A 27124-nucleotide genomic window follows, 5' to 3' on the forward strand; every position below is an offset into this window, starting at 1 on the left:
GGAGTGTTGGTGGTATTTTTTTAGCATAGAACATAACTCTCTGCTATTTGATCTTAGATGTATAGGTCTTGGTCTGAAGAGAGAAAGTATTAAACTTGGTTTACTTTCAAGTTAAAAGAAAAAAAAGGTTCTCAATAGTGTGAGGTAAAGTCTTTGATGTGCTTAGCATTAAGGTAGAAAACTGTGTTGTGGTTGTATTTCTCAGCGTATTCTGTGTGAGCTAGACCACTAGCAAATAATTAAGGAAAGAATGACACTTCTTAAATTACACCCCGCTGCGGGGGCGAAGCAGTTTTGAGGTGGAGTTGTAAGGGCCCTTACTTGAGCTCACTAATTAACCTGTCTTCTGAATTTGTCTGGCCTGGTTTGACCCCATATATTACGTTTACCCATGTTTGTATTTCAGTTGTGCTTTCTTAAAGTTCATGTTGCAAACTGTCTAAATGAGCTGCCATTTCTGGTCTGATAGGTACTGTATGGTGACTTGAGTTCTTGTCCCCAGGAGCTTACATTTTAAATAGTAATTAGATAAATACGATGGTGATGCTAAAATATAACCAGTAGTCTTGTGGTCATACTTACGTTGGTGTTTGCTGATACAAAGACTTTTTTAATCTTAATTTTTTTCCTCATGTTACTTGCTAGAGGAGATGGTAAAGCAAAGTAGAGAGAGAATACTATTGAAGGGTCAGAGGAAGAGAGAAGAATGTGTTATATGGGAAGGTAAAGCAAAGCAAACATTTGAAATCTTTCATAGCCCCTTGAGAGGGGTAAGATCATCCACTGTATGAAGGTATAAGCATTTGAGAGTCTTCAGGTCTTTTTCCTTACTCAATTGTAATCTGAATTGTGAATGATGCGTTGGAAAATGACTGCTGTGAGTTCAGCGGATCACGCGGGTTCCACAGCTGGGTGTGAGAAGACAATGAACCGCCGGAGGCTCGTCCGTGCCCGGTGACTCGCTGCTCGCAGCGTGACCCTGGCGCCACGGCGCAGCAGTTGGGTTGCTCCTGTGCCTCCGAGCGGAGGAAGCAGCGCCGGAGGACGCCCACTGATTTTGTGTTATGAAAGCTGAGTTCATAGCTACAGACTGTGTAAATGACCCTCAAAGAGACCAAATTGTACAGTAGAAGTTCAGGCTTTGTTTTTAAAATGCTTGTTTTCTCGTGGCTTGGGTGACCTATATTTGCTACTTCTATTTCCTGTAAAATAAAAATACTAGTTATCAGTAAAATTCTTACTTAGCCTACATCTGACATGAAAATAACTACATCAGCTGCCCTTGGACGGTGGCTTCTGTTGTCAGTGCTGTGTGAAGTTAGCGTTCTAGAAAAGGCTTTTAGGCAGGCTGTTGCTATTAGAGCTTAAATAGAGTGTTGTTTTATTTTACACTTTATTACAGGCTTAATTACTGCAGAAGACAGACGAGTTGGTACCACAAACCTGCACTTGGATGTGTCCGATGCTGTTAATGTCATGGTGTACGTTGGGATTCCCATTGGGGAGGGGACCCATGATGATGGTAATGTTTGAGGAAAGCTGTTTTCTGTCCATTAAAAATCAATTGTGTGTGTGAGAAAGACGACTATCTTTTATTGTTTAAGCTTGTCATTTCTATGAGTTGTAACGTGAATATACAAGGCTGTTTGCTACATCTGCAGCATATATTTAAAAGTGCAGTAACACCTCATTGGTTCCCAACTGTGGAAGCAGCAAAGTTTTGCTAGAAATAAGGTGTCTCCCTGAAGAAAGGAGTAGAAAGGGTGCTAAGTTACTCTTCTTCCCCTTGTATTTGAATCATGGGGTTAGCTCAGTTTGAATTCATTGCTGAGCTTTGTGATTAGCTGTCAGTTTACTGAATTTTGTTAAAACGAAGCTTGATGGGCTTCAAAGGGCACTGGATGATGCAGCAGTTGCAGAGGCAACGTGACTGGATTTAGCGGCTAAAAATGCTCCTTCCTCTTCTGTATGTCAAACGTCGGAAGCTATGTAATCATAGCACTTTGATGTGGATTCCCTTTCAGAGGTTCTGAAAACAATCGATGAGGGAGATGCTGATGATGTAACAAAGCAGCGAATCCATGAGGGAAGAGAGAAACCTGGAGCATTGTGGCACATCTATGCTGCCAAAGATGCTGAAAAGATACGGGAGCTTCTCCGGAAGGTATGTTGCTTACAAGGGAGTCTTGAACCTACACGGTTCCTTGCATGGTTTACTTGCAGCAGCCGAATGATAACAAATGGCTGTCAGCATCAAGTGCATGGGTATCCTAATGTTGTCTTTGAGAACATTAATAGTTATTGCATTCCCAGGTCTTCAGCCTTGTCTAGAACCTTCATACTAATGCGCATGTCACTAGTTAAAACCTAAATGAGCTTAATGAAAGTAATGTCCTACCTTGAAACAGTTTGTTTATGTTTTTTGGTACAGAGCTTTTTGTGAGCCAGCAATATCAAGGTGCTGTGTCATGGTTTCCCCCCACCCCGTATCTTGGCCCTAGGTTGGAGAAGAGCAAGGCCAAGAAAATCCCCCAGATCATGACCCCATTCATGACCAAAGCTGGTACCTGGACCAGACCTTACGTAAGCGACTCTACGACGAGTACGGCGTACAAGGCTGGGCAATAGTGCAGTTCCTTGGAGACGCTGTGTTCATTCCGGCAGGTGCTCCCCATCAGGTGGGTGCAAACAGAACTGAGTCCGAACTGTGAGATGTCTTGTATTTTGTTCTGGTTTTACTGTTGGACACAACTCTGTGGGATCAAACAGGCTTCCATTCCTGTTTCTGATAGGTAAATGGGGAAGAACCTAACATGTGTGGTGAGGGCATTTTGGGGGTTTTGTGTGGTTCATTCAATCCTGATCCATCTGTCCTTCGATATGGGGGTTTTAGGTCCATAACTTGTACAGCTGCATTAAAGTGGCAGAAGATTTTGTATCTCCGGAGCACGTGAAGCACTGTTTCCGTCTGACCCAGGAGTTCAGGCACCTGTCCAATACTCACACGAACCATGAGGATAAACTGCAGGTAAGCTTTATGGCAGCAGTCACTAAACACGTCCTGTGTTTTGCCAGCTTTGTTCAGTACTAGAAACGCGTAGCTAATAATTTAAGAAAAAGTAACAACTTTCCACAACTTTGGAGGTTCTCATTTGATAAGTATTTCAAACATAATTAATGCACCTATGTCTACGGTATTATGTAAACAAAAATAGAAATAAACTTTTGGGTTTCCAGAGAACTTTCCCGGTATCGGAGCGGTGCCTGCGTCGGTACGGATAGTTTTTAAGTGGCTGAATCCTGAATGACAGTGAAGCACAGCAGGACAAAACCACGTTACAAAGGAAAAGGCAGTGCTTTGCTGTGAAGAGACGTGTTTATTTGACCAAGGACTCTTGTATTTGTTTCTTCATTGCCTAAAGAAAAATTGCTCTGAAAGTGAAGGCGTCTTTATTAAAATCAGGGCTGTGCTTTATTGTTGGACATGGCAGTGTTAGGTGTGTGGTTGGACTTGATGGTCTTAAAGGTATTTTCCAACCTAAATGATTCTGTGATTTTAAAATTTGAAGAAGTGTGACTACTTGAACTAATGGTTGTGCACAGAACATATTATGCGCTGCAGTAGTACACTGTGTGTAAAACAGTAAGTTCTGCAGGGAGAAGATCATACGAGACCTTTTTTGGTTTCACCTACATATGCTTCAGAAGAGTTAGTACCTATTTAGTTTGCAGATCTTGTCAGCATTTCTTGTGTGATCTCATGCCTGTAACATGAAGGAGATCCGCAGAGTGGATATTCTTACAAAAGTGAGTGCTCAATGTACAGGGTGTTTCAGAAAGATTGTATCCCTTTCAAGAGCTTTGAAAGAAATATTGCAGCAGGTGGAAGGAACATAGAGCATTTATAAAAAGGTTACTAAAACTTAATAATGAATTCAACCATTTGTACATCTTTTTGTAATTGTAGCATGTTGCCATCATGAAATGTACTGCTTTGAAACTGGGTCCATCTTTTTGAAACACCCTGTTTAGCCGTTCTCCAGCACATCACCCGAGAGTGCCAGGACGGTGCCGTGAAAAAGTGCTGCAGGTTTCTGTATGGATTTGCACGGGATCTTAAAGGAAAGCAGAAGTAGGATCAATTCTTATTGTGGGGATCCAGCTTCTAACACTAACTCATCAGCTGTAGTGATATGGATCTGGAAGCGTTTCTGTAAATGAATAGGTTGCAAATCAATAATACTTTTAATTTAAAAATATAAAAAGGCAACAGCTGGCAGAGTGGAACTGAGCACTCCTGTGGGGAGGACGCTGGGTGTATTTGTGCCTACAGCCAAACCCTACTGGTTTTCTTTGTCATTTTTCATGTATATTTTGTAGTATTTTTATATAAACATCTGTCTCTGTATTTTTATATATATTTAAAAATACAGAGACGATAACTGTCACATAAATGATACAAGAGACTAAGATCATATGTACATCAGGAAAAAATGATGCTGCTTGGCAGTTTGAGCAAGTGCAGTGAAGCAACTCAGAGATGAAACCGTTCTGTTCAGTACCTAGAAACTGAATTCAAATAAGCTTAGATCAGAAAACTCATCAAAGACAGAGCTTTGGTTGTTAAAAAGCTAAGGATGGAGCAGACCGCTGCGAGTACTAGTAGGATTTTTGTCTCTGATCTTGTTTGCCTTTCTGGAAGGTGCACAGATTGGAAGAATTTCTGGCCGCCATACAAAGACAACAGGATAATTTGTTGCGACATCTTAATTTACATAGAGTTAAACCATATTATTTTCTTGCTCCTTTTGGGTTTGATTCACGTGAATCTGTAAGTGACTTGGATGACAAGGACTTCTTCAGAACAAACTCATATGTGTGACTCCATAGTGTATTTCCTCCTGGCTCTCATGAGTAAATATATGTTGCTGGGTGACCAGAAAATGAGTTAATAAATCAGTGCAGGTGTCTAAAACAATTGCCGTCTAACGGCGACTGTTAAAATGTGTGCTGTCGATATCCCGGAGCAGTGACAGTGTGTACGTTGTGTATACTTGCTGGCTGGCAAGAATTCTGCCGTCATTGACTGGGTAGGCATGTCAGACTCTCCTTGCTGGTCCCGAGAAGCTGACTTCTTTTTTCCTGTGACAGGTGAAGAACATTATCTACCATGCAGTGAAGGATGCTGTTGGCACACTGAAAGCTCACGAATCCAAGCTAGCGAGATCGTAGGAGCGGCTGATTGCACAACCCTGTGAAGTAAGCCTTTTGCTCTCGGTGAACACGGGGACTGCACACGACTGTCTGTGCAGGGGCAGAGGCTTTCGCTGAGAGCTGGTGTGCGCAGTATTACACACACTCTTCAGCCACTGTTTTCTACGCTGCCTCAACACTGAAGGTCTAATGGAAGGTCGCACTGTTACATGCAGAGTTCCAGATTCTAATGAAAGGTGCCATGTCCCTTTCCTGTGGCCTTTTGCAAATTGGAAGAACATGGAAACCAGTTGGTGTTCCTGCACATTTTGATTAGAAATGGTATAAAGAGTGTGGAGGGTGTTTTCCTCATGCCTAGTTAGTCTCGCGAAGGCAGAGGGGACGTGCTGGGGCGGCTGTCCTGCTGCAGACCTGGCTGGCAGCTGCCGAAGGAGCGTGACCAGCCGTAGCCCCACTGCAGGAATTAAAGCAAACTTCCCATGTGAGATACAGGCCAAGGAAAAGAAATAAAGCTATTCTCCGCACTCCCCTTCTTGTAGCCGTTTCTCTATACACTGTAGAGTTGCAAAAGTAAAGGGAGAACCCACTTTTTCCCCCCCAGGAGACTCCAGAAATAGGAGAATTGTGTATTTAGTGAAAAACTAGGTTTGTAGTGAAACAGTTAATATTTCATGAAAGTAGATATTTTTAGTATTTTTGAAGTACCACAACTGTTCCTGGATTTTCAAGGAAAGGCGCATTACATTTAGTCTTCCTTTCAATAAAATCAATAAGTGATTTTTAGAAAGCAGTCCAAAATAGCACAAAAACAGCCAAAGGAGAGTGAATAGAAATTGACCCCCACCTCCCTTACCTGTATTCCTCACTCATCTCCCCCGCCCCACGCCACCCCGCGTCCTCTGAATGAGAGTAAAAGGAGTATAAACTCTGTTCTCACGTGGAGATGTTGTACATCTCGCCCTGCACTGGTGGCTGCAGGCAATAGTTCACCCAATACCAGTGCGAGCTGAAAACATCAGTGCTTTCCAAGCGAAGGAGAAGTTAACTTTCAGTGTCAACTTTGTCCAGAACTATTTTAAGTCAAATGTTCCCGCTTGATAGAACTGTATTCAGAATTTACTAATGTCAGCATCGATGCAATGGATTTCATTGTCCGGGTACATGGGGAAATGTATCTACCTTATATCCAGCTGTACTGTAGTGCCGCCTGCAGGCCTGTTAATATGTTCACGGTTATTTCATTTTTTTAAAATAAAAGTCATTTACTGTACCAGCCTGGGCAGTTTCTTTCAGGCTTGTGCGCGGCCGTTCCTGCCGGGAGGCGTCTCCGTGCTGTGGCGCTGGCGCCTGGCGGCTCTCGCGGTGTCCGACCGGAGGGCGGGGGCTTTCCCCGCCGTCCCCAGCGTGTGCTGGGAGCGCCGCCCACCCGACCTGGGCTCTCAGGGCTGGCGTGGTGGGGGCTCGGTCACAGCAGCTGGTTTGCTGTGGGGGATCGGTCACACAGCAGCTGGTTTGCTGTGGGGGATCGGTCACAGCAGCTGGTTTGCTGTGGGGGCTCGGTCACAGCAGCTGGTTTGCTGTGGGGGCTCGGTCACAGCAGCTGGTTTGCTGTGGGGGCTCGGTCACAGCAGCTGGTTTGCTGTGGGGGCTCGGTCACAGCAGCTGGTTTGCTGTGGGGGATCGGTCACAGCAGCTGGTTTGCTGTGGGGGCTCGGTCACAGCAGCTGGTTTGCTGTGGGGGATCGGTCACAGCAGCTGGTTTGCTGTGGGGGATCAGTCACAGCAGCTGGTTTGCTGTGGGGGATCGGTCACAGCAGCTGGTTTGCTGTGGGGGCTCGGTCACAGCAGCTGGTTTGCTGTGGGGGATCGGTCACAGCAGCTGGTTTGCTGTGGGGGCTCGGTCACAGCAGCTGGTTTGCTGTGGGGGTGGTCGCTGGCCGCGAGTGGTTCCCTGCCCGGCCCCGGCTGCCGCCGTCCCCTCGAGCTGCCCCTGGGACGGGCTCGGCTGTCCCTGCACACGAAAAGGTTCATCCCAGACCCACGGGCCGTTCTGTTGTGCAGAATTCCCTGTGCGCTTCTGTTGTGCTCTGGGCACGCACCTCATTCTGAATGGTTAATTGTGGCTGAGGTGTTTCCCTCATCTGTAGTGCTGTGTTGACAGCAATTAGAATTATGTAAAGATCAAAAAGACAGACTTGGCTGTGTGTAATGCAATAGCTTCGGGCATTTCCAGTGCAGGGATCTACACCGAAAGTTCTGCATCTCATGCTGAACCCTTGTTTGGTTTGAGTCTGTCAAGCATTGTTGCTGTCTCCTGAATTTCCTCTTTCATTAATTGTAGAGTACAATCAACCTAAAGCAATATTCAGCCAAAATGAAAGGAATGATCAGCACAAAAATTACAGATTAAAATTAAGAAATACGTAGCAATCCAGATTTTAGACCAGATGAGGACAGGAAGCATTTGTAAATTGATCTGGCAAATCAGCTCCAGTAACTTACATATGAAAACTCGTATCCTTTATCCGGATTGTATGCATCAGGGGATGGAGACTGCCACATCTTTGGGTAAGTTTTTTCCAAGCTGGTAGTTCTTTCATATGGGGCACAAAATTGCATTTATGTAGATTCAGAATCCACTTACCTATTCGTGCTTGTTTTCCACCAAGAGAAGGTCTTCAGCTGACCAGAAGCTGTTAATTGTCAGCTCTTAGAATTCTGTTCAATTAATTAAAATTTAGCCATTACTGTACAGCAATTTCAGAATTTCCAAAATAGACTTTGCATGTATTGCACATCTGCAAACACATGTATTTTTATTTATTAGTGCTAATCAGGTATAGAGATAATATGTAATGTTCATATATTTATGGATGTCCATACTATACCTTACTTACACATTGCACTCTGTGTATGTATGTACACCCAGACAACTGCAGGGCTTTAGTTTGGGTTTGTTTTGTGTTCCAAACGTGCTTCTCTTCTGTTCTCTGCTGCAGCCTTCCATGGGCAGGGACGTTTTATGGCATTGTCAGACTGTGAAGCTCGCTGCACGTCTGTCGTGTTGATGCTGGAAGCAGCTGCATCTAGAGCTGCTACTACATCCTTTGGCAGAGCAGCAGGATTTAATTGTTTTGTCTGCAAGCGGGTACCTGCACGTTCCCTTTGAAGCAGCCCGGGCCAGGCGGGCCGGGGCTCTGCTGGGGACGTCCCTGCTCGGGGCCGGGTCGGGTGCGCTGGAAAGGTCCCTCCAGCCCAAACCCTGCTGTGATCAGTTACAGCAGCTTCTGCTGGACCCTCAGCCTCAGTGGGATCTCCGAACCTGGCCTGGCCTTGTCCTACATGAAGCTTTGCTTAAGCTGCTCTGCTCAAAGAACAGTTAGTTTGGTTCCTGTGCCTTATTGTTTAGGGTAGAATAAATTGATAGGTATTTAGTTGCCTATTTTAACCATTTGTAGAACACAAACTTGTCATGAGTTATTTCAGCAGTAGCGTATCTTCTAGAAAAATATACATTCCTAATTTGAAAACAATCAATGAATTGCTTTCCTGGCTAGGTGTTAAGATCTTAATTACATAGCACTATACAATATTACTAGTAATTTAATAAAAAGATTACTACTAATCTATTTTAATTTGACTTGCAGCTGGTTTTTGTTCCAGAAATAGCCCTTTGGTACCAGTAGTTTCTCCTTGTGGGAAGGTAAGTTAATAAATTAATTTCTCATTCTTCTTTAACGTATGGAAAGAAATTGAGCTACATATTGCTAACTGTAAATTGCTATAATAGCTTAAAATACCTTTCCTGAAGCTGCTCTTAAGCTCAACATGCAACTTAACAATGAGCTGCCACTTAAGACATTCACAAGACCACCTGCTCTGCTAATATTGATGTTCATATGCTTTTGTTCATTTATTTCTAATGCACAGTAAATTTCATACTTCTCCTCAGCACATCAAATGGTTGAAGGCGCGTTTAGTTGAGGTGCCGCCCACCCCTGCTGCAGTGGTTTAGCGCCGCCGCGCTCCTCACGCGTCGCACTCGCCACATCTCTCCATTTTCTCTCTTCTATTTGCATCTCTCGCTCACCTGAGTACGAACACATTGTTCAGGTACCAGACCTGTTGCCAGGTGACACTGATGTGGTTAGAAACAATTATTTTGGTGAAGGTTGTGCGTGTTGGTGTTATTTGGCTGTGTGAGAGCAGATTGCCCTTGTCCCATTTGTAGGGCAGTTATGCCAGCAGGGGTGTGAATTGTGCAGTCCCTTATGCAATCAGTTGGCGGCCATTCACATCCAAACGCAGACTATGACAAAATGTTCTTTGTCACTGCCTGTAGACACTTGTGTGTTCAACTCTCACATGTAATGGAAAGTTGCTAATGTTTTGTGGTTCTAATCATGGCTCATTATACTAAAGTTCATGCATTCATGGGAAAATTCCTCCAGGCAGCTCCTTGTTTTTGCTCTCTTTCATAAAGGCCAGTTGGCCAGCACGGAGACGTTGCCATGGTGCCGTCAGGGTCTGTCTGCTTGGCTGGAGAACCGCAACTGTTCGCTAGCTTTTTCTTTTTTAATTAAAAAGAATCTGTGACCTCCGTCCAGCACTTTCTCTTCTGCCGGTCTCTTCCCACAAGTACCAGGGCAAGAGCAGCGCTGGGGAGGTTGAGGTTGGACCTGGGGAGCAATTTCTCCCCCAAAGGGCCGTGGGGCATTGAACAGGCTGCCCAGGGAATGCTGGAGTCGCCGTCCCTGGAGGGCTGGACGGGCGGACTGGAGGCTCCGGACAGGGGTGAGGGGGACAGGGCAGCGCTGGGTGGCGGTCGGACTCGATGATATTAAAGGTCTTTTTCACTCAAAACGACCGTCATCCTCTGGTTTAAATCGCGCATGTGCCCGTCCCGCGCCCCGGCAGGTGCCGCGGCCGCGCGCGGCCCCGCCCCGCGCCGGCTCCTCCCCGCGGCGCGCGGGCGGGGCTGCGCTGCCGCAGGAGCTGCGCGGGAGCCGCCTCCCGCCGCCGAGCCCGCGCCGCCATGGTCTCCTGGATCATCTCCCGCCTGGTGGTGTGAGTGCGGCGGGCGCGGCGCCTCTCCCGGCCCAGGCGCCTCGGGGCCGCGGCTGCGGCGGGGCCGGCGCTTCCGCCGCGGGCTCTGGGCGCTGCGGCTGCGGCGGCCCCAGGGCGCTGCCGGGCGGAGCGGCCCCAGGGCGGTGCCGGCGGCCGCGGGCCCGGGCGCTGCCGCAGCGGCGGGCGCTGAGCGCTGTTCTTCCCGCAGGCTGATCTTCGGCACCCTGTACCCCGCGTACTCCTCCTACAAGGCCGTGAAGACGAAGAACGTGAAGGAATATGTGAGTACGGGCGGGGCTCGGCGGGCAGCGGCCCGGGGGCTCTGCAGACGTTCCCCGGAGGGCGCTCGCTACAGTGAGAGGTTTCGGTCCGTGAATGTGGCCGTTTGTTCTCAGTGTGTGCTGGGCAAGGGAAAGCAGGGGAACGCTGCCTTCTGGAAGCATCTGAAAGCCCAGGACAAGTTCTCCCCTTTAACTTTATCCTTACTGCGTGTCGTTTTACTGCATTTTCAGTGCTACTTCTGTTTTCTTCCAAAAGGCTGAGTAATTGTGCTTGTTGTGTGTCTTCTGGCAGCCTTGCTTGCGATCAGTGTTTTCTGGTGGCCGAGACTTCATCCTCCTCTTTCCGGAATCGTTTCCCCTTCTCTGTCTACACTGTTGTTACAATTATTGTATTTAAAACAACAAATGCTTTTTAGTGATGTAACGTGCCATCTTCTTACAGCAGATGTGTTCAGGTTGATCAGTGGAGACATGAGCTATTTGGCTTATGGGTGGGATGAGTTTCTGTTTATCTGGAGTGAGGAATAACCTGATAGAGCAGAGAGGTAACAGATGAATGGGTTACAACTCGTCAGTGTTGCTCTGTGGTGCAGTCTAACCTCCTCATCCAGCTGGCTCTGTGTGCTCTTACGAGATGACACATCAACAGTAAGATTGCGGGATGCAGCCCTTGCTTGCCTCGTGCTGTTTCAGGCCTCTAGAATCGCCTGGACCTTTCCTACGTGTTGGCTTAAAGCTCAGGCCCCTGTTTTTTGAAGGAGCTGAGGTGAGTCTCGCTCGCCGGGAACAGCGTTACAGCCACAGCAACCGGCTGAGGTGTTCTGTGGCTTTTCTTTAAATACTGGCCTCGGCAGAGAGGGTGAATTGTGAGTGTTCAGCAGACGCTGGTAACTGAGTATTGGAGGTGTAGTCAGAAATACGAGCAGCCTCACTAAACTTGAAGTTTATTACTTATAACATTAGAAACTGAAAAGAAAGCATGAAAAAAATTATCTGAATAATCTCATCATCCTCTGACTTCATAGTCATCTTTGAAGTTGTGTACGAGGTCGTATAGTACTGCTGTTGTCTTCGTTGGCCGCCTTCTCCTCTGACCTTCCAGTTGCCCGGGACCTTCATTTGTTGCATGAAATGCATTTTTTTTACCCGAAATTTTATTCTGGTTCATGGAGCGATTGTGGTGCATTTACAGAGTTGTGTTAACTTTAAGACAGACACAAATTTTTGAGTTTTAAATTGTTTTGTTGAGAACTTGCGGGGAGAAAAATCCCAAACCTAATTTTTTAGAGCAGCCTACACTCTCCTTGTTCTGGAGCTCAAAGATTCAGGAGTATGGAGCCTTTGAATTTGTAGGCATTTTTTTACATTAAAAACCCACTCGTTTTCCGTGGATAGTTGACTGTTGAGGTGCATAAATGCTGTTTCCTTGCAGAATGTAAATATTGTATGTGTCTGATTTTCTTCTGGTGGATGTTACCTAAATTCCAGTAAGACTTCTCCCCAATGTGATGGTGAAAAAGAAATAGGATAGAGTACTTGAGTATCATAAAGTTGTTTTAACAATAATATCAACTGATGATCTGGTTGTAAGCCCCGCTAGGGCTGATGTGGAGAAGTATGGCATTTGGGGTTGGTTTTTGTTCAGTGCTTCATTGATGTAGTTTTCTGGAAGTCGACAGCAGCTGAAGCACTGCAGCAGGAAATTCTCTCGTTTTTATTTTCAGTGACAATGCTGGAGTTGGTTCAATAAAATGTACTTGAGCTGCTCAAATCAATCTTACATCTAAACCCTTTCTCCTTGAGGGGGCTGCACCAGAAATAAGTGTTCGGCTGCCAGGCTGCTGCCTGATCCCCGGCGCTCCGGGGGGCTCGGGGGCTGCTCCGTCCTCCGCGGGAGCGCAGCGCTGGGGAAAACCGGCCGTGTCCGGCGCGGCCCGCGAGCCGGGGGCTGCCCGGGCGGGTCCGTGGTGCCGTGCGGGGTTTGCGGAGCGGGCGCTGGAGCGGGCGCTGGAGCGGGCGCTGGGGCGGGGACTCGCTCTCCTGCCGGTGGCCTGAACTGGACGGTCCTTGAGCAGCTCTGACAAACTACTTCAAGTAGCACAGACTGTTTTAGAAGTAACTGATTTCTTGTTACGTGTCATCTTCAGCTTTGGTCAAATCTACATTCCGGTTACACTTTTGCATTTACTGAATTTATTTTGGTTCTCGCTGCGAGCTGGGAAGCGACGTATGAGCACCCAGCTGAAGCTGGGGGTTGTCAGCTTGAGCAGCAAAGACCGGGCTCCTTTCTAAGGGGTTGAAAGAAGCCGGCTTCGACCCTCAGTTTTCGAAGGTGTTTGCAATCTGCGGATTACAAACATCGTAAGAAAAAGTAATTAGTGATTCTTCCCCTCAACTTTCTGCTCTTCTTGTTCTTCACTTCCAGAGCTAGAAGTTGAATCCTTCCAGTTTATCTGAGAGCTGTATTTCTTTTTGGCTGTAGAGCACAGGGTGCTCTTTATTCCTCTTTAGGAACAATTGGCCTGTAGCTGAGAGCTGCTGTTAGAACAGCAGAGTGTGAGTGTGAGCGTGTGCGTGTGGAGGAAGTGACTGTGTTTTCTTTGGGAGAAGTACCTGCTGCTCCAGAGCAGGGAGTGAGGGGCAGAGACACGGCAAGAGCACGGAGGACGCTTGGCAAACTGTGCTCGAGAGCTCGAACAAGATGATGAGGCTGATGCAGCTTGTTCTTCTCTTTCTTACCTCTCACTGAGCCGCTATGTAAAAAGAAAAGAGAAACGCTTATGTAATTTCTAGCAGTAACGATTTAGGCAAAGAATGTTTATTAATGTGTTAGAGCAAAATACTGTATCTGTTGGTTTTGTTGGGTTTTTTCTTTTTGTCTTCCCAAGGAGAAACTTTAAATCAAGAAAATACAGGTCTGCAGTTGAAACTAAACTTCTGTGTATGTGTGTGTGTATATTACACTAATCAGGTGCCTTCTGGCCGTGGAGCTCGTGGGGGTGTGTGCAGATGAGTCACTGCTGCCGAGGGCGCGCTCGGCTTGTGTCCGCGTTCCCAAGGGAGTCCGCTGACCGGCCTCTCTCTTGCAGGTGAAGTGGATGATGTACTGGATCGTGTTTGCCTTTTTCACCACTGTGGAGACGCTCACAGACATTGTTCTCTCTTGGTGAGTTCCTTGGAGGCATGGTTGGTTTTTTCTTTTTTCTTCTGGTTTGGTTTGGTTTTTAAAGAGAGAGGAGTAGTGTTAGCATGCCAAGAATGAAATGTCTCTCCTTCGGGAGTTTTCAGTCCCTTTGGAGAGTCGGCAGGTTTGTAGACATCGTGGGTAGTAGCTGCTGTCTTAGCTGTTTCATCTCCTACATTTGCAGACAGTTGGATAAATACGCAGCGTCTGTAAGAGGATCAAGTTTGAGAAACAGTGGTCTAAAATACACTTCAAAAAAAGGCGGTAGAAGGGAGGGACCTGTTTTGCTCTGTGAGCCTGTTGTGTGGAGGAGCAGGTCAGGTGCATGACTGTGCTCTGGGGGGTGTTTTCCGTGATAATATTCTCTTCCACTGGCGCTGGGGGAGGCAAGTTCTTAATCCTTTCAGTGCTGTCTGTCACTGGCAGTATGTGGCAACATGGCAAAAATGACAAATCATCATTACGTCTCTTCAGCTGAACCTCTGGAACAGGATATCTTCAGTTTCTTCGTTGTGTTAACGTCTGAGCTTTGCATACATTTCTCAGAGAATACTTGTCAGGAGTTGCAGCTTTTGAAGAAACATGAAATGGCTACACATGCCTTACAAAAGCGCTCGGCAGTTTTGCCTATTCCTGCATTAATTTTGAAAAGCAGAAAAAGATCTGAAAAGGACAAGAGCTTTGGCTTGTTCCCGTACTTAAAAGGGACTGCTGAAAACAGAAGCCTCTCACTGCCGATAGAGAGTGTAGGGCGTTTGCATTCACTTGATTCAGTCTCTGCTCCCAGAGGCGTCGCTGGGTGAGGGTTAGAGATGCAAGACGTACGTGCTGCCTGCGCCTCTTCCCTTGGGCCGGTCCAGCAGCGTGGCCACCAGCCTCAGCAGGAGCTCGAGACCTATTGACATACGTGGTGGAAAAGTTTAGAAAATGAGAGGGAAATTAATGTGATATTAACATCCAGTGGATACTCTGAACAAACTTCAGAATGATGAGAGTAGCTATCAGATTGTAATTTGGTGTGTTTGCAGGGCTGAGAGATGCCCTGTTTATGGAGTGTTCATGGCTATGGATGAAAGACTAAATGAGACTCGAAGAAGGTATGTCCTAGGATTCCAAAGAGGGTTCTGTTATTCTGACCTGATATATATCGATTCCTTTGTTTCTGAGCCCTTGTCTTGCCTTTGCTCTTTCCGCCCGTGCTGCTCTCTGCCAGTTATCTCCATCTGTCTCTGTGCTGATCTTGATTCCCGTTCTCCATCTTTCTCTCTCTCTCTCTCTCTCTTTTTTTTTTTCCTTCCCTCTTTCTCTCAGGTTTCCCTTTTATTTCGAGCTGAAAATTGCATTTGTGATTTGGCTGCTCTCCCCTTACACCAAGGGCTCCAGTGTCCTCTACAGGAAGTTCGTGCACCCAACGCTCTCCAATAAGGAGAAGGTACTTGCTCGTTGTTGGATTGTCCTGGCCCGTGTGGGAGCTGCCGCAATAGAAACTGAAATGCGTGAATCATGCTTGTGCTGACATTAGTGGACGTAGAAGGATTCTGTCTCTGACACGGTGTCATGCTGCAGCTGCTGAAGACTGTAACGTAGCCAGTAGTTCGCCTAATGCTTAGACAGCAGTTTGCCTAACCCGGTGTCACGAGCCCTCAGAGTCACTGTCAGTAGTTAAGCTCCTGGAATCCCGGTGGGAGCAGCATGTTCTGTAGCCGTGCTGGTTTTGCTGTTTTTTCACATTGTCGGTTTAAGCAACTGCTTTGTTTCAGTTGTTACAATTTGGAGATAGCATATTTTAAGTAGAAGTTGCATTTGCAAGCTTTCCGTAAGTAGCAGGGAAACTGCAGCCTGTGACAGCCGATGCTGGTAGCCTGGAAAAAGGCATCCAGATGAGCTTTGAGTCCTTAAGGGTGATGGTGGGGAGGCTTTGGTCACGTTTGTAATGGGGAGCTAAATGCTGTGTTCCACCTTGCCTTCCTAGGAAATTGATGAATACATTACTCAGGCTCGTGACAAGAGCTATGAAACCATGATGCGAGTTGGCAAGAGAGGGTTAAACCTTGCTGCCAATGCAGCAGTTACTGCGGCTGCAAAGGTAATGCAACACCTTCTGTCACATTCAGGAATTCCCCAGCACTTTAGTCTCGTGTACCAGCAATTGCTGCTTTGGGTCTGTTATGGTACTGCTACTTGTTGGCACCACCCTACGTTTCCTTTCCTCCAGTTTGCCTTGCAGTTAATCCCATCCTTTGACTAATGAAAAGTGGAGGGAGAGTGGAGTGGATTTTGCTTTAACTTTTTCTGTGTTGGTCTTTTATTTTTCCCTTCTCTGTTTTTCCCGGACTACCCTGGTGGGGATTTGGGCACCTTTCCTCTTCTTCTGAGTGATCCCGTGTGAAATAATCTTGGTGAAGGCGGAGTGCCCTTGACCCTGGTTTTTCTGTCCTCTTAGGGCCAGGGAGTCCTGTCTGAGAAGCTGCGGAGTTTCAGCATGCAGGATCTCACTCTGATCCGGGACGAGGACACCGTGCATCTGCGAAGCCACGAGCCGCAGCTGCGCCCCGCGGCGGGGAGTCGCCTTGAGACCATTGAGGACTCAGGTACAGGACGGCGCTGCAGGACCCTGAGTGGGGCCTCGTGGTGAGCCGGGACGGCTTCCCGGGACCTTCCGTTCGTTGGCTCTCAGAAGGGCTACACGATGCCAGATCATCTGGGAGGATTTACGTTGTCTTCCTTAGTCCCTTCCCATCTTCTAACATGTCTCTGTACTTTTTGGGTGATCGTTCTTAAGGACTGTTGACATCTCCCTCTCATGTGGTCCTTCGGGAAGGGCCATTTTAGACTTCATGTGATTTTTTCCGAAGTATTTGCTAAAACTTCCTCTCTGATTCCTCAGCTTCCTGTTACTCCTCGGGGGAGGAGAGCAGCGTGGCGCAGAGGTCTAACGGGACCCCGTCAGAGACCAGAACGGACCCATCGGATGAAGATGGAGGAGACAAACTTCCGAAACGTACCCAGAGTCTCAAAGCTCCTAAGAAGGTGATGAAAACTGAGGTGAGCTGATGTGTAGATTCTTTCAAACACAGACCGTGATTTGTGAGCTTTGTTGGAAGGCTCTGTGGCTTCATAGCTTCAGTGCATTTAAAAACTGTTTATATAAAGTTGGTTGGACTAAGTCTTTGCTGGCTGAGTCCTGCGTTAGAGGACTTGCCACCTACTTGCTATACTGGTCTCCAGCTTTGCTATTCCTGTTGTGCCTGTAAGCCCCTGTCGTAAGCCAGGACCCAGCTTTGCTTTCATTCAGGTTTTGTGTTGAAGAGTGGGGCATTAGGTATTTTTAACAAGTTTTGTTCCTGTATCCTCTCTCCTGTCAGTACAGTCTGAATAGATGCTACTATTGTGAGACTTTTCCCTGGGACAGCTGCTTTCTCCTCATCTAAAATGCAACGGTTCTGTTCCCTCTTAGGCCTTCCTGAACTTCTACATATTAGATATAGGACAATGTAATTTCCCCTCCATCACAGCTCCCCGTACCCCACTGCTTTTCAGGTTTTGACTCTTACTCGAATGTTTCTTGTGCTTTCATTTATATGTGATAAAATGCTTCTCCCTTATTGTGAAGTTGGGGTTGCCGTTTGCTTGATTCAACTCAGACTCCAAAATTCATTTTGTATTTTTAATTAAGATAAAGAATGCTATTTGAGTGGGTCACACTGTCAGGCTTTTCAGACTAAATATTCAATAATTTGGAGGAAAGTAATTGATTAGCGCATCATTGTGAGTCGTACCGTTCGCCTGATTTACAGCGTTCGGAGCGCCTGTGTGTGTGAGTGCGGTTCGAACAGCGTCACGGGAGAGCGGGGCTGGACAGGAGCTCTGGAGGGCGCCTGGTCCAACCCCGCTGCTCAGGCAAGGCCATCGAGAGCCAGTTTCCAGGACCGTGTCCAGACAGCTTTTGAATCTCTCCAAGGATGGACGTGTATGTCTAAAGATGCATTTAAAATCAGGCCGGGGCTTTGTTAAATGCCCAAGGCTTACTTGTGAGTTGACCCTCTGCTTTCTTCTCTAGCGTATTAAACAGAAGCGGGGAAACAGAGGAACAAAATTTGATTCCCAGCTTCCTGGTGAGGAATTTTTCAAGTGAAATCATGAAAAGACAGTAATGACTCTTCTATGCTGTTTATTGTGAACACAGAAATTCTGATCAAGCCCTCTGCAGGCATATTGGTTTTTATGCTTAGTCTGTTTGGATCTTTGGTTCAGATGTAGGAATTGTGGGTGGTCTTTGAGATCTGCGGTTGATGGGAAGGGATGAATGCATCGTGAATCATAAAGGCACTCGCGTCAGTATGTGGAATGAAAGACACTGGAGTAAAGTGTGCAAACTAGTTCAAGATGTTTCTACATGTTTCACAGAACGGTGTTTCGGATGGCAGGAGGCAGAAGAGTTATAGCAGTGGAGCGTTACACCAGTATTACCAGTTAGAAATATCACTATGTCTAAGCTTTTGTGGAGACAGATGACTTCAGTTTTGTTATCACACCTGTCCTGTTTCAGCGTGTCTCCTGTCCTGGTTGCTGTTTGATGGATTGAGTCGATTTCATGGTTTGGATCAGAGTGATTTGTTATACTAACCAAAAAAAAATGGAATGGTTAGGTAGCCTTCTTTTTGACACAACAGATGAAGTGAATAGGGTCAACGTGGTGTTGTAGTTTTCTCCTGTTTTCACTCTGCGTTCTTGTATCTTTCTGTTAGACATTTAGGTATCGAACCAACCTTAGACGCCTCTTTTTCTTTCTCCTCAGCTTCCAGTAAGAAGTGTGAAAGCCCGTCCTAAGAAGAAAACTGCAGGCTCTCTTGCTTCTGGCGAGTCATCCTAAGGAGACCTCCCCGTCCCAGCGCCCGTCGCTGCCCCGGACCTGCCTGTGGCTTTTGAGGGGAAGCTCCCCAAAGGAAGTGAGCTGAGGTTCATGTACATAACAGATACTGCTTTGTAGAGCTCATTCCAAGGCAAGGGGGAGGCTGGGATTCAGAAAGTGGAGCAGAGGATACACATCCTCAGGAATTTTCTCCTTTTCATCTCTCTCCTGGAGGGAATGCTGGTGTGTCTGTACATAGCCTGTTGCTTTGGAATTCCCACCGTGTAACCCTAGTTGGGGAGGATCTTTGCTAGAAGAACTGACCAGGGTTAGAGACATCCATTGCACGGAAGCTGGAAAAATAGTAGACACCGAAGTTTCACAGGGGTGGGTGGCAGCCTAAAACGTCTTCTCTTGCTCTGGGTGTTCTTCTGCAGCTTTGTGTTGCTAAGAAGTGCCCACCCTGATCCATCCTCCTTATGAGTGGGCCGTACCTGTCCATCCATCCCCTTCGAGAACGTGACTGAAGGGACGTATGCTGAGCGCTTCTGAACACAGAGGACTGGCTCACGGAGGAGCGTGCTGTGTTCCTCTTTCTAGTACTGGAAGATGAAGAGATTTTTTTTTTTCTTTTATTTTTTCTGGAAGGTGAACAGAGATAATTGAAAAACTGAGTAATGAAGAAAATTTGCTGTTATATGCACATGTGGTGGGAGTAGATACTGGTATCTGTAAGAGTTAACTCTTGAGAAGGGAAGTCGGGCATCTGTAAGATTTTGTCTCTTTTTGAAGCTGCTTGAATTTACTTTCAGATTCTGTTGTTCACTTTGGTTCCTGAGAGCGCGGCGGAGCGCGGCGCGTCCTGTGCGGCGGGACACGTGGGCAGGGAGGCCGTTACTTTGCCATTTAGTGGTTGAGTTCCACGCCATCCTGATGCTTGTTACTACAGACAGATTCTCTCATTCTGGCAGATGACGGGAAAGTCTGGCTCACTATGGTCTGTGGGCATCCTTGAGAATTTCAGAAGCCTGTGTCTCTCAGCTTGAGGAGATCCAGTCCTCAGGGCGTGAGAACTGACGAAGAGCTGATGTATGGATTTCGCTAAACCCTGGATGCTGTTCGCGGGGGATAAAATGCAGGGAGTGGGGCACAGTGCTGTGATTAATCAGTTCTCTTGCTTTATTGCACTGCAGCCCTTGCACGAATTTTCTGTCTGACCGTGTGCCACGTTTGTCAGTGTCCTGAGACTCGAGAAATACGTAACACGTGGAACAGAACTGTATCGAATGAAGAATCTGTATTGTGGGAGGGGCGCTGCAGACGCGCGTCGCGCCAGCCCGCGGGTCTGCTCTGCTGCCGTTGCTGAGCGCGGTCCCGAGCCGGTGCCGGCGGTCGGTGGGCACTGCGGGAGGAGCGTTCCTGCTGGGGGCATCTGCCGTGGGGACCCTCCGGCCCCGCCGGGGGCCGCTCGGCTCCAGGCGCAGGCGTTGGCGTCTGCCCGTGGCTCTTGTCACGTTTCTGAAGTTACGGTGGAGTCTCACAGAACCCAGTATTTTGCTGTTGACAATGTATAGAAGCACTTCTGCAAGTAACATTCCACAAGTATTTCTATCCTAAAGAACAGGGCTTCAAAAGTTCGTAAAGTTGAAGATTAGGACTGAATTTTTTCTTGTTCCCTCTTGTCTTGGTGGCAAATTGTTACGTATTGTCTAGTTATTTTAGGAAGCCAATTAAATTGGTTTTACTTTTATTTGTAGCTTTTAAAAATGGAAGTCTTCACAGACCATGTCAGAAACTTGCATCCTGTCAGAAATACTCAAATTATCCACAAAGCCTTATCCAGCGGCCGGTAGAAAACCCTGGATTTGGCTTTGAGTTTTGAGTTTCACAAAAAACAAACCGCGCAAGTATTTTGTTCTTTTCAGTTTGTTAGCAAACACTGTACATGTGTGCAAAAGCATGTCCTGAAGCGGGAATTCTTTCTGTTTCCAAATGAAACTCCTCTTTCCATAGGAGGGATAAAAATCTTTACTGATTATGTGGAAAATTCAGCTGTGATGAATTGCTGACTGAAGTTTTACTGTACTGCAAAAAATAGAACAATTATTCTCTATATACCAAATATCTCTATGACAACATTTCATTTTCTTCTTCTCTTTTTTAACTCAAAATGTCCATAGCAAATTATTTATGTAAATCATTGTGAGAGACTTGATGTGGAAGCCGAGGGCTGGTTAGTCTCCCCGTATGCCGTGTACTCCATGCGCTTCCTACGCGTTGTCCTAGTCTGGGCTTATTCAGTGTTCATACAGTGACTTTCCAGAACGTTCTCTAGAATCAGTTCATTTGTAGTAACTCTTCCTGCTTTGATGCTCAGGAGGAATTTCTAAGACTGTTTTGGCATTTGGATTTACCTTTGTCTTCCTGAACTGAGTCCTGTGCCAAGTGTCTTTTACTCGGCTTTGGTGCTCGATACCATTAAGCTGGGGGTGAGTGGGTCAGTCGTAGGAGGTGAACGGCTTTGGGTTGAGAGAGTCTGGAGTGGAGCCAGGGGCCGTTACCTGCGGTGCGGTACGAGCAGCAGAGCCGGCCCGGAGCGAGAACAGCGTCTGCGCGGGCCCCGCGCTCTGCCCGCCCGGACGGGCCCCGCGGATCCGCTCCCCGCGCTCTGCCCACCCGGACGGGCCCCGCGGATCCGCTCCCCGCGCTCTGCCCGCCCGGACGGGCCCCGCGGATCCGCTCCCCGCGCTCTGCCCGCCCGGACGGGCCCCGCGGATCCGCTCCCCGCGCTCTGCCCGCCCGGACGGGCCCCGCGGATCCGCTCCCCGCGCTCTGCCCGCCCCGACGGGCCCCGCGGATCCGCTCCCCGCGCTCTGCCCGCCCGGACGGGCCCCGCGGATCCGCTCCCCGCGCTCTGCCCGCCCGGACGGGCCCCGCGGATCCGCTCCCCGCGCTCTGCCCGCCCGGACGGGCCCCGCGGATCCGCTCCCCGCGCTCTGCCCGCCCCGACGGGCCCCGCGGATCCGCTCCCCGCGCTCTGCCCGCCCGGACGGGCCCCGCGGATCCGCTCCCCGCGCTCTGCCCGCCCGGACGGGCCCCGCGGATCCGCTCCCCGCGCTCTGCCCGCCCCGACGGGCTGCGGGGTCCAGGCCCCGCGGATCCGCTCCCCGCGCAGCGCTGGGCGGGTCTCGGGGTGCAGTTCTGAGCGGATCCGCTCCCCGCGCAGCGCTGGGCGGGTCTCGGGGTGCAGTTCTGAGCGGATCCGCTCCCCGCGGGGCGCTGGGCGGGTCTCGGGGTGCAGTTCTGAGCGGATCCGCTCCCCGCGGGGCACTGGGCGGGTCTTGGGGTGCAGTTCTGAGCGGATCCGCTCCCTGCGGGGCACTGGGCGGGTCTCTGGGCGCAGTTCTGAGCGGATCCGCTCCCCGCACAGCGCTGGGCGGGTCTCTGGGCGCAGTTCTGAGCGGATCCGCTCCCCGCGGGGCGCTGGGCGGGTGTCTGGGCGCAGTTCTGAGCGGATCCGCTCCCCGCGGGGCGCTGGGCGGGTCTCTGGGCGCAGTTCTGAGCGGATCCGCTCCCCGCGCAGCGCTGGGCGGGTCTCGGGGTGCAGTTCTGAGCGGATCCGCTCCCTGCGGGGCGCTGGGCGGGTCTCTGGGCGCAGTTCTGCGCTGGGTGGCATGGGCTGCGTAGAAATTCTCTCGTTAATGAGAATGCTGAACTCAGCTGTTGTTCAGTGCTGTCAGCTGGAAGTGCTGGGATGTGGTTTCTCTTCAGCATCATCTGTGGGCTTCATTGTGCAGTTAAGCAAATGGTTAAATCTTCATCTAGTGGTAGAACCCACTGTGTTCAGTAAGCATTTGTGCCCGTTTCCCAATACCCCTGAGCACAAACGCAGTAAGCGAGAATTGTACTTGACGTGGGGGGCGGGGAGGTGCTACAGGTGTGTGCCTAAAAATCATCCTACAGTGGCTGTGCTGCGAGACACAAAGTGAAGCCGTGACCGCCTTCTGGGAAGAAATGCTGTATCTCCATGGTTTATAATGAGCCAGTGTTCTGCTGCTGGAAAAGAAAATAGTGAATTGTGGTTTCCCTTCTGAGAAACTTGATGATTTGCTGCATAAAAGGGAAAAATGGTTTTTTGCTTGGCAGTATCCTCCACGGTGGGTAAGAAATAGGAAAATACAGAGCAGGCTACTGTCCGGTTTTGAACCCTGCGCTTCAACTGAACACCTTCATTTCTTACTCTTCTTTAGTGAGTTTCTGATTCTCCAGCCTTATGTTTCTGAGTCTGGCCATCTGATTTATTTCAGACTGGATTAACTTTGTGGTAGAGTTGCTTTGTTTCTCAGCTCCCATCCTTTCACGACCCGACTATGTTTCTTACATTTTCTCTCATTAAGCAAAGGACTACTTCTGTTTTTCTGACTGTGGACACATGAAAAATACTGGTTTTTAGAGATGAAATTTAGCCTTTTTCCAGTATTTAATCCTACGACCCGGAATCATACAGTGGCTTGTACAATAAGGCGTAAGGCTGGATTCCCAGGTGGCGGCAGCGCGTTTCCCTCTCCTTGCAGCGGGTTCTGGCTGACACGAGTTCCCTGCGGCCCCTTTCGACAAGAGCGTTGAGCCGGATCGTGTCAGAAGCGCGTTTGTGGAGAGGCTGCAGGAGCGAGCGAGCCCTGAAGGAGCAGGAGTTCGAGTCTCGTGTAGTACGTGCCTGTCCGAGACGCCTAGGAGGGGCTCTGCGGCGGCGCAGCCGCGCTGTCGCGCCCACCGACCCCCGGGCGCCCGGTCCCGCCCGCGGCGGGCGGGGAGGAGGCCGGGCTGGCGGCGAGCACACGAAATACAGGGGAACCAAGGTTTTAGCGTCAGTTATGCTTAGTAACTTACCAAAAAGAAAGCAAGTTGAAGATTCTTGGTAACTTTATAAAATTAGGAGGCAAATTATCCTGATCATCAAACCTAGTATTGAATACAGACCTTTTGTACTCGTGCCACTGTCTTTTTGGGAAAGCGCTGGATTGCTGGACTCTTCACTTTTGACTCCTCTGTTAGATTCTTTCTCACATGATGTGAATGTCACACAAATGAACTTTTTATTTTGATATGTGACCTTGCTGAGCTATGTACGAGATGGCGTTGGCTGAGTGGAAGCCCAGTAAGAGAATGGAGAAGCCGAGATAGATCTCTCCAGGTAAAGGTGACTGAATGACCTTCCTTGAGGCACAGGAACCAGCGGCTCCGTATGGCTGCTGGGTTTCGGTGCAGCGTTTGCGGGCAGTTCCGCGGGCGCCGCGCTGGCTGGGCGGCGGGGCTGTGCGCTGAGCGGGGCTGTGCGCTGAGCGGGGCAGCGGGGCTCAGCGGGGCTGTGCACTGAGCGGGGCTCAGCGGGGCTGTGCGCTGAGCGGGGCTGTGCGCTGAGCGGGGCTGTGCGCTGAGCGGGGCAGCGGGGCTCAGCGGGGCTGTGCACTGAGCGGGGCTGTGCGCTGAGCGGGGCTGTGCGGACAGCGGGGCTGTGCGCTCAGTGGCCATGGGGCTGTGCGCTCAGCAGGACCGTGGGGCTGTGCGCTGAGCAGGGCTGTGCGCTCAGCGGGGCTGTGCGCTCAGCAGGACCGTGGGGCTGTGCGCTGAGCGGGGCTGTGCGCTGAGCGGGGCTGTGCGCTGAGCGGGGCTCAGCGGGGCTGTGCGCTCAGTGGCCATGGGGCTGTGCGCTCAGCAGGACCGTGGGGCTGTGCGCTGAGCGGGGCTGTGCGCTGAGCGGGGCTCAGCGGGGCTGTGCGCTCAGCGGTCCGCGGGGCGCTCCGCTTGGGCCGCTCCCAGGGGCGCTCGTTGAGACACCAGTGTTGGAGCAAAACTGTCCACAGATCTTCTTGTTGTCCATTCAAACCATTTTCCAGCTGCAGGGACCAGCTTTGTAAATGCAGTGTTTGTGATGGATTCCCCCCACTGCAATTAACCAGTTTCTGTGTGTTTGTGTACTTTAGTAGTGTTGCCCGAATTTATACTCTGAATTTTATTGTATCTCCTGATAAGAATGGGCAGTTTCTTTCAATTGGATCTATATTCTGTGAAAATAGAAGCAATTTTAATCTAAAAATACAGATGTATCTAACGGTTACTATGGTAATTTGTGACCATGGCAACAGAGAGTTAGAATTCTGAAGAACACACAGGTTGGAGTGTTTTCTTAACCATACAAGATCATACGAGTACAGGGATTTCGGCATTGTCTCGCCCAGGACCTTTACGGCCCAGCTGCCGAAGTACGGGCCGGAGGAGCGCGCGGTGGGGCGGATAAAAGCCGCTGAGCGGGCGGGCCCGGCGGTGCTGGGTCCCGAACTGGGGGCCAGCAGCTCGGCTCTGGGTCTGCTCCTCATTAACATCTTCATTAACGGTCAGGGGCAGAGTGTGCCCTCAGCAAGTTTGCTGATAACACACAACTGTAACAGGAGGAGAGGCCGATGTGCCGGAGGTTGTGCGGGAAGCAGCCAGAGGTACATGGAGAATCTGCCCTTGCGTCTCAGAATGTGTGGAAGCCCCCGCGGGCGCAGGGAGGCAGCCTGAGATTCCCTCTGCTTTGGAAAGGGAGGGCGTTCTACCTGCAGCGTCACGGGTGGAGGTGCAGACTGAAGAAGGGTCCAGGACGCACCAGGAGGTTACTGCAGGAAAGAGAAATAAGGTTAGAATACGGCTGGGGATTCTTTATTGTCAGACTTTGTACAAAATCTCAAGACGTTTCTGTTCTATTTTCCCATCATGTGGTCGGAATTAAATAAACAATATAGTGCTTTCAGGCAGGAGCTACAAGTTGTGGATTGCCCTGACATAGTTGAGACCCCGAGAGCATCTGTTGCGTTACAGGGAACACTCGGTAGTGATGTAATTACATTTATATGGAATCTGTTATTAGGGAGGTGGAAAGGACTCGCGTGGCTAAGCCTTCTATTGAGCGAACGGCTGTCTCTGCCAGCACGGAGCTAATGTAAAGGCTCTTTACTTCGCAACGCTCAATGCCAGTTTTATAAGGAAATGTGCTGGATATAAGTTTGCCAAAGCCAAATCACAGTATTTTCCAAGCTTTCTTTTTTCCGTAGGCCCTGCCGGGGAATCTAGCAACTGAATGGAAATTAAAGCATTGCTGCAATCACTTGCTAATCTGGGGCAATGGGTGTCTTGAATTAACTAGTATCTAAACTGCATTTAGAAGCGGATGTTTGTGGACGCCAGCTGCTGTGACCGCTCTGAGCTGGCCACAGGAACACAGCGGCTGATCGGAGGCGATACCAGCGCTCAGCTCCCCAGCATCCCAGTCTGTGTGACCAGTCTGGAATCCGCACGCGCTGGGAACGCCTCTTCCTGAGCTGTCACCTGCTGGCCGTGCTCCGGAGCACGGTGATGTGACAGGGTGATGTGACAGGGCTGCATCGCTGGCCGTGCTCCAGAGCACGGTGATGTGACAGGGCTGCATCGCTGGCCGTGCTCCGGAGCGCGGTGATGTGACAGGGCTGCATCGCTGGCCGTGCTCCGGAGCACGGTGATGTGACAGGGCTGCATCGCTGGCTGTGCTCCGGAGCACGGTGATGTGACAGGGCTGCATCGCTGGCCGTGCTCCGGAGCACAGTGATGTGACAGGGTGATGTGACAGGGCTGCATTGCTGGCCGTGCTCCGGAGCACGGTGATGTGACAGGGTGATGTGACAGGGCTGCATCGCTGGCCGTGCTCCGGAGCACGGTGATGTGACAGGGCTGCATCGCTGGCTGTGCTCCGGAGCACGGTGATGTGACAGGGTGATGTGACAGGGCTGCATCGCTGGGCTGTTCTGGGGAGAGGGAGTTGTTTGCATTCTTTCACTGGCTTTTTTGTAGAATCATTAAAAGTTTGGTCACTTGCTGCAGTATTGTGACTTAAGTGTAGAAACCCCAAGGTGTTCCAGTCTCGTATTTTGCTTGCTTTCCTACCCATATTCTTTCTAGGTATCTTTTTACACTCTCTTTTGTGAACACTATTAAAGAAAATCATGTGTTCTCTTTTCCACATCTTGCTCTTTTGCTTTCATTAATTTTCTTCTATTTCAAAGGGCCCGTTGTTGTTCTTCCATTTCCCCCAGAGTAACCTACAAAAGCTTTTACCGATGCAGATGTGCTTTCCTTCCGCTGGGTGGCAGCTAATCCTCATTTCTCGGTTGTTCTGGCATTGCTGCTGGAAGTGGCTTTCCTGGCAAAGTTCCCCTTGGAGGCGCAAGGATCTTGAACCTGTAAATACAGCCTTTCTGTTGTGGTTAGAGAGTATTTGGAAAAGCACATTATATTATGTCTGTTCAAGCTGTATCAACTTGCTGAAGATCGTAGTAGCTGGCAAAAAAAGCATCATCCAAGGACTAAACTTTGCATGTGACATTGCTGCTGTTCTATGTGGTGCTCCAAGCATAACTGAACACAAGTATATGGTGGCACCTCTAAACAAAAGTTGCTTTGATAGAGGCTCAGTTATTGATGTGGGTGGGAGAGAGAGGTTCTGGAAGTTAG

General features: G+C 49.1%; 2 protein-coding genes across 12 annotated transcripts in view; both read left to right on the forward strand.

Moving 5' to 3' along the window:
* The window catches only part of KDM3B (lysine demethylase 3B), a 53976-nt gene extending 47497 nt beyond the window's left edge, over positions 1 to 6479 (forward strand). For 5 of the 7 annotated variants that reach the window (XM_082063901.1, XM_082063903.1, XM_082063905.1 and 2 more), the window contains 5 exons: positions 1403 to 1522; positions 2025 to 2164; positions 2502 to 2678; positions 2894 to 3028; positions 5152 to 6479. In XM_082063901.1, coding sequence (XP_081920027.1) covers positions 1403 to 1522; positions 2025 to 2164; positions 2502 to 2678; positions 2894 to 3028; positions 5152 to 5232 — 653 coding nt within the window. In that variant the 3' untranslated portion in view covers positions 5233 to 6479. The other 2 variants (XR_014185260.1, XM_082063904.1) reach the window with 2 other exon arrangements.
* Positions 6480 to 10196: 3717 nt separating this feature from the next.
* Positions 10197 to 24018, forward strand: REEP2 (receptor accessory protein 2). Of its 5 annotated transcripts, none has more exons than XR_014185187.1 (10): positions 10197 to 10281; positions 10490 to 10562; positions 13652 to 13728; positions 14775 to 14843; positions 15058 to 15178; positions 15719 to 15832; positions 16190 to 16337; positions 16634 to 16791; positions 18545 to 18695; positions 23173 to 24018. XR_014185187.1 is itself a non-coding variant. In XM_082063294.1 (9 exons), the coding sequence occupies exons 1-9, from the start codon at positions 10250 to 10252 to the stop codon at positions 18617 to 18619; spliced, it is 867 nt and encodes a 288-aa protein (XP_081919420.1). In that variant the 5' UTR covers positions 10197 to 10249; the 3' UTR covers positions 18620 to 21344. The 5 variants fall into 5 exon arrangements, 2 of the variants coding, with proteins under 2 accessions (XP_081919420.1, XP_081919421.1); XR_014185188.1 differs by lacking the exon at positions 23173 to 24018 and adding an exon at positions 19411 to 21344; XR_014185189.1 differs by lacking the exon at positions 23173 to 24018 and adding an exon at positions 19792 to 21344.
* Positions 24019 to 27124: the final 3106 nt, after the last annotated feature.

Source organism: Streptopelia decaocto (genome assembly GCF_964273445.1).
Source record: "Streptopelia decaocto genome assembly, chromosome: 12".
Taxonomy (NCBI): Eukaryota; Metazoa; Chordata; class Aves; order Columbiformes; family Columbidae; genus Streptopelia; species Streptopelia decaocto.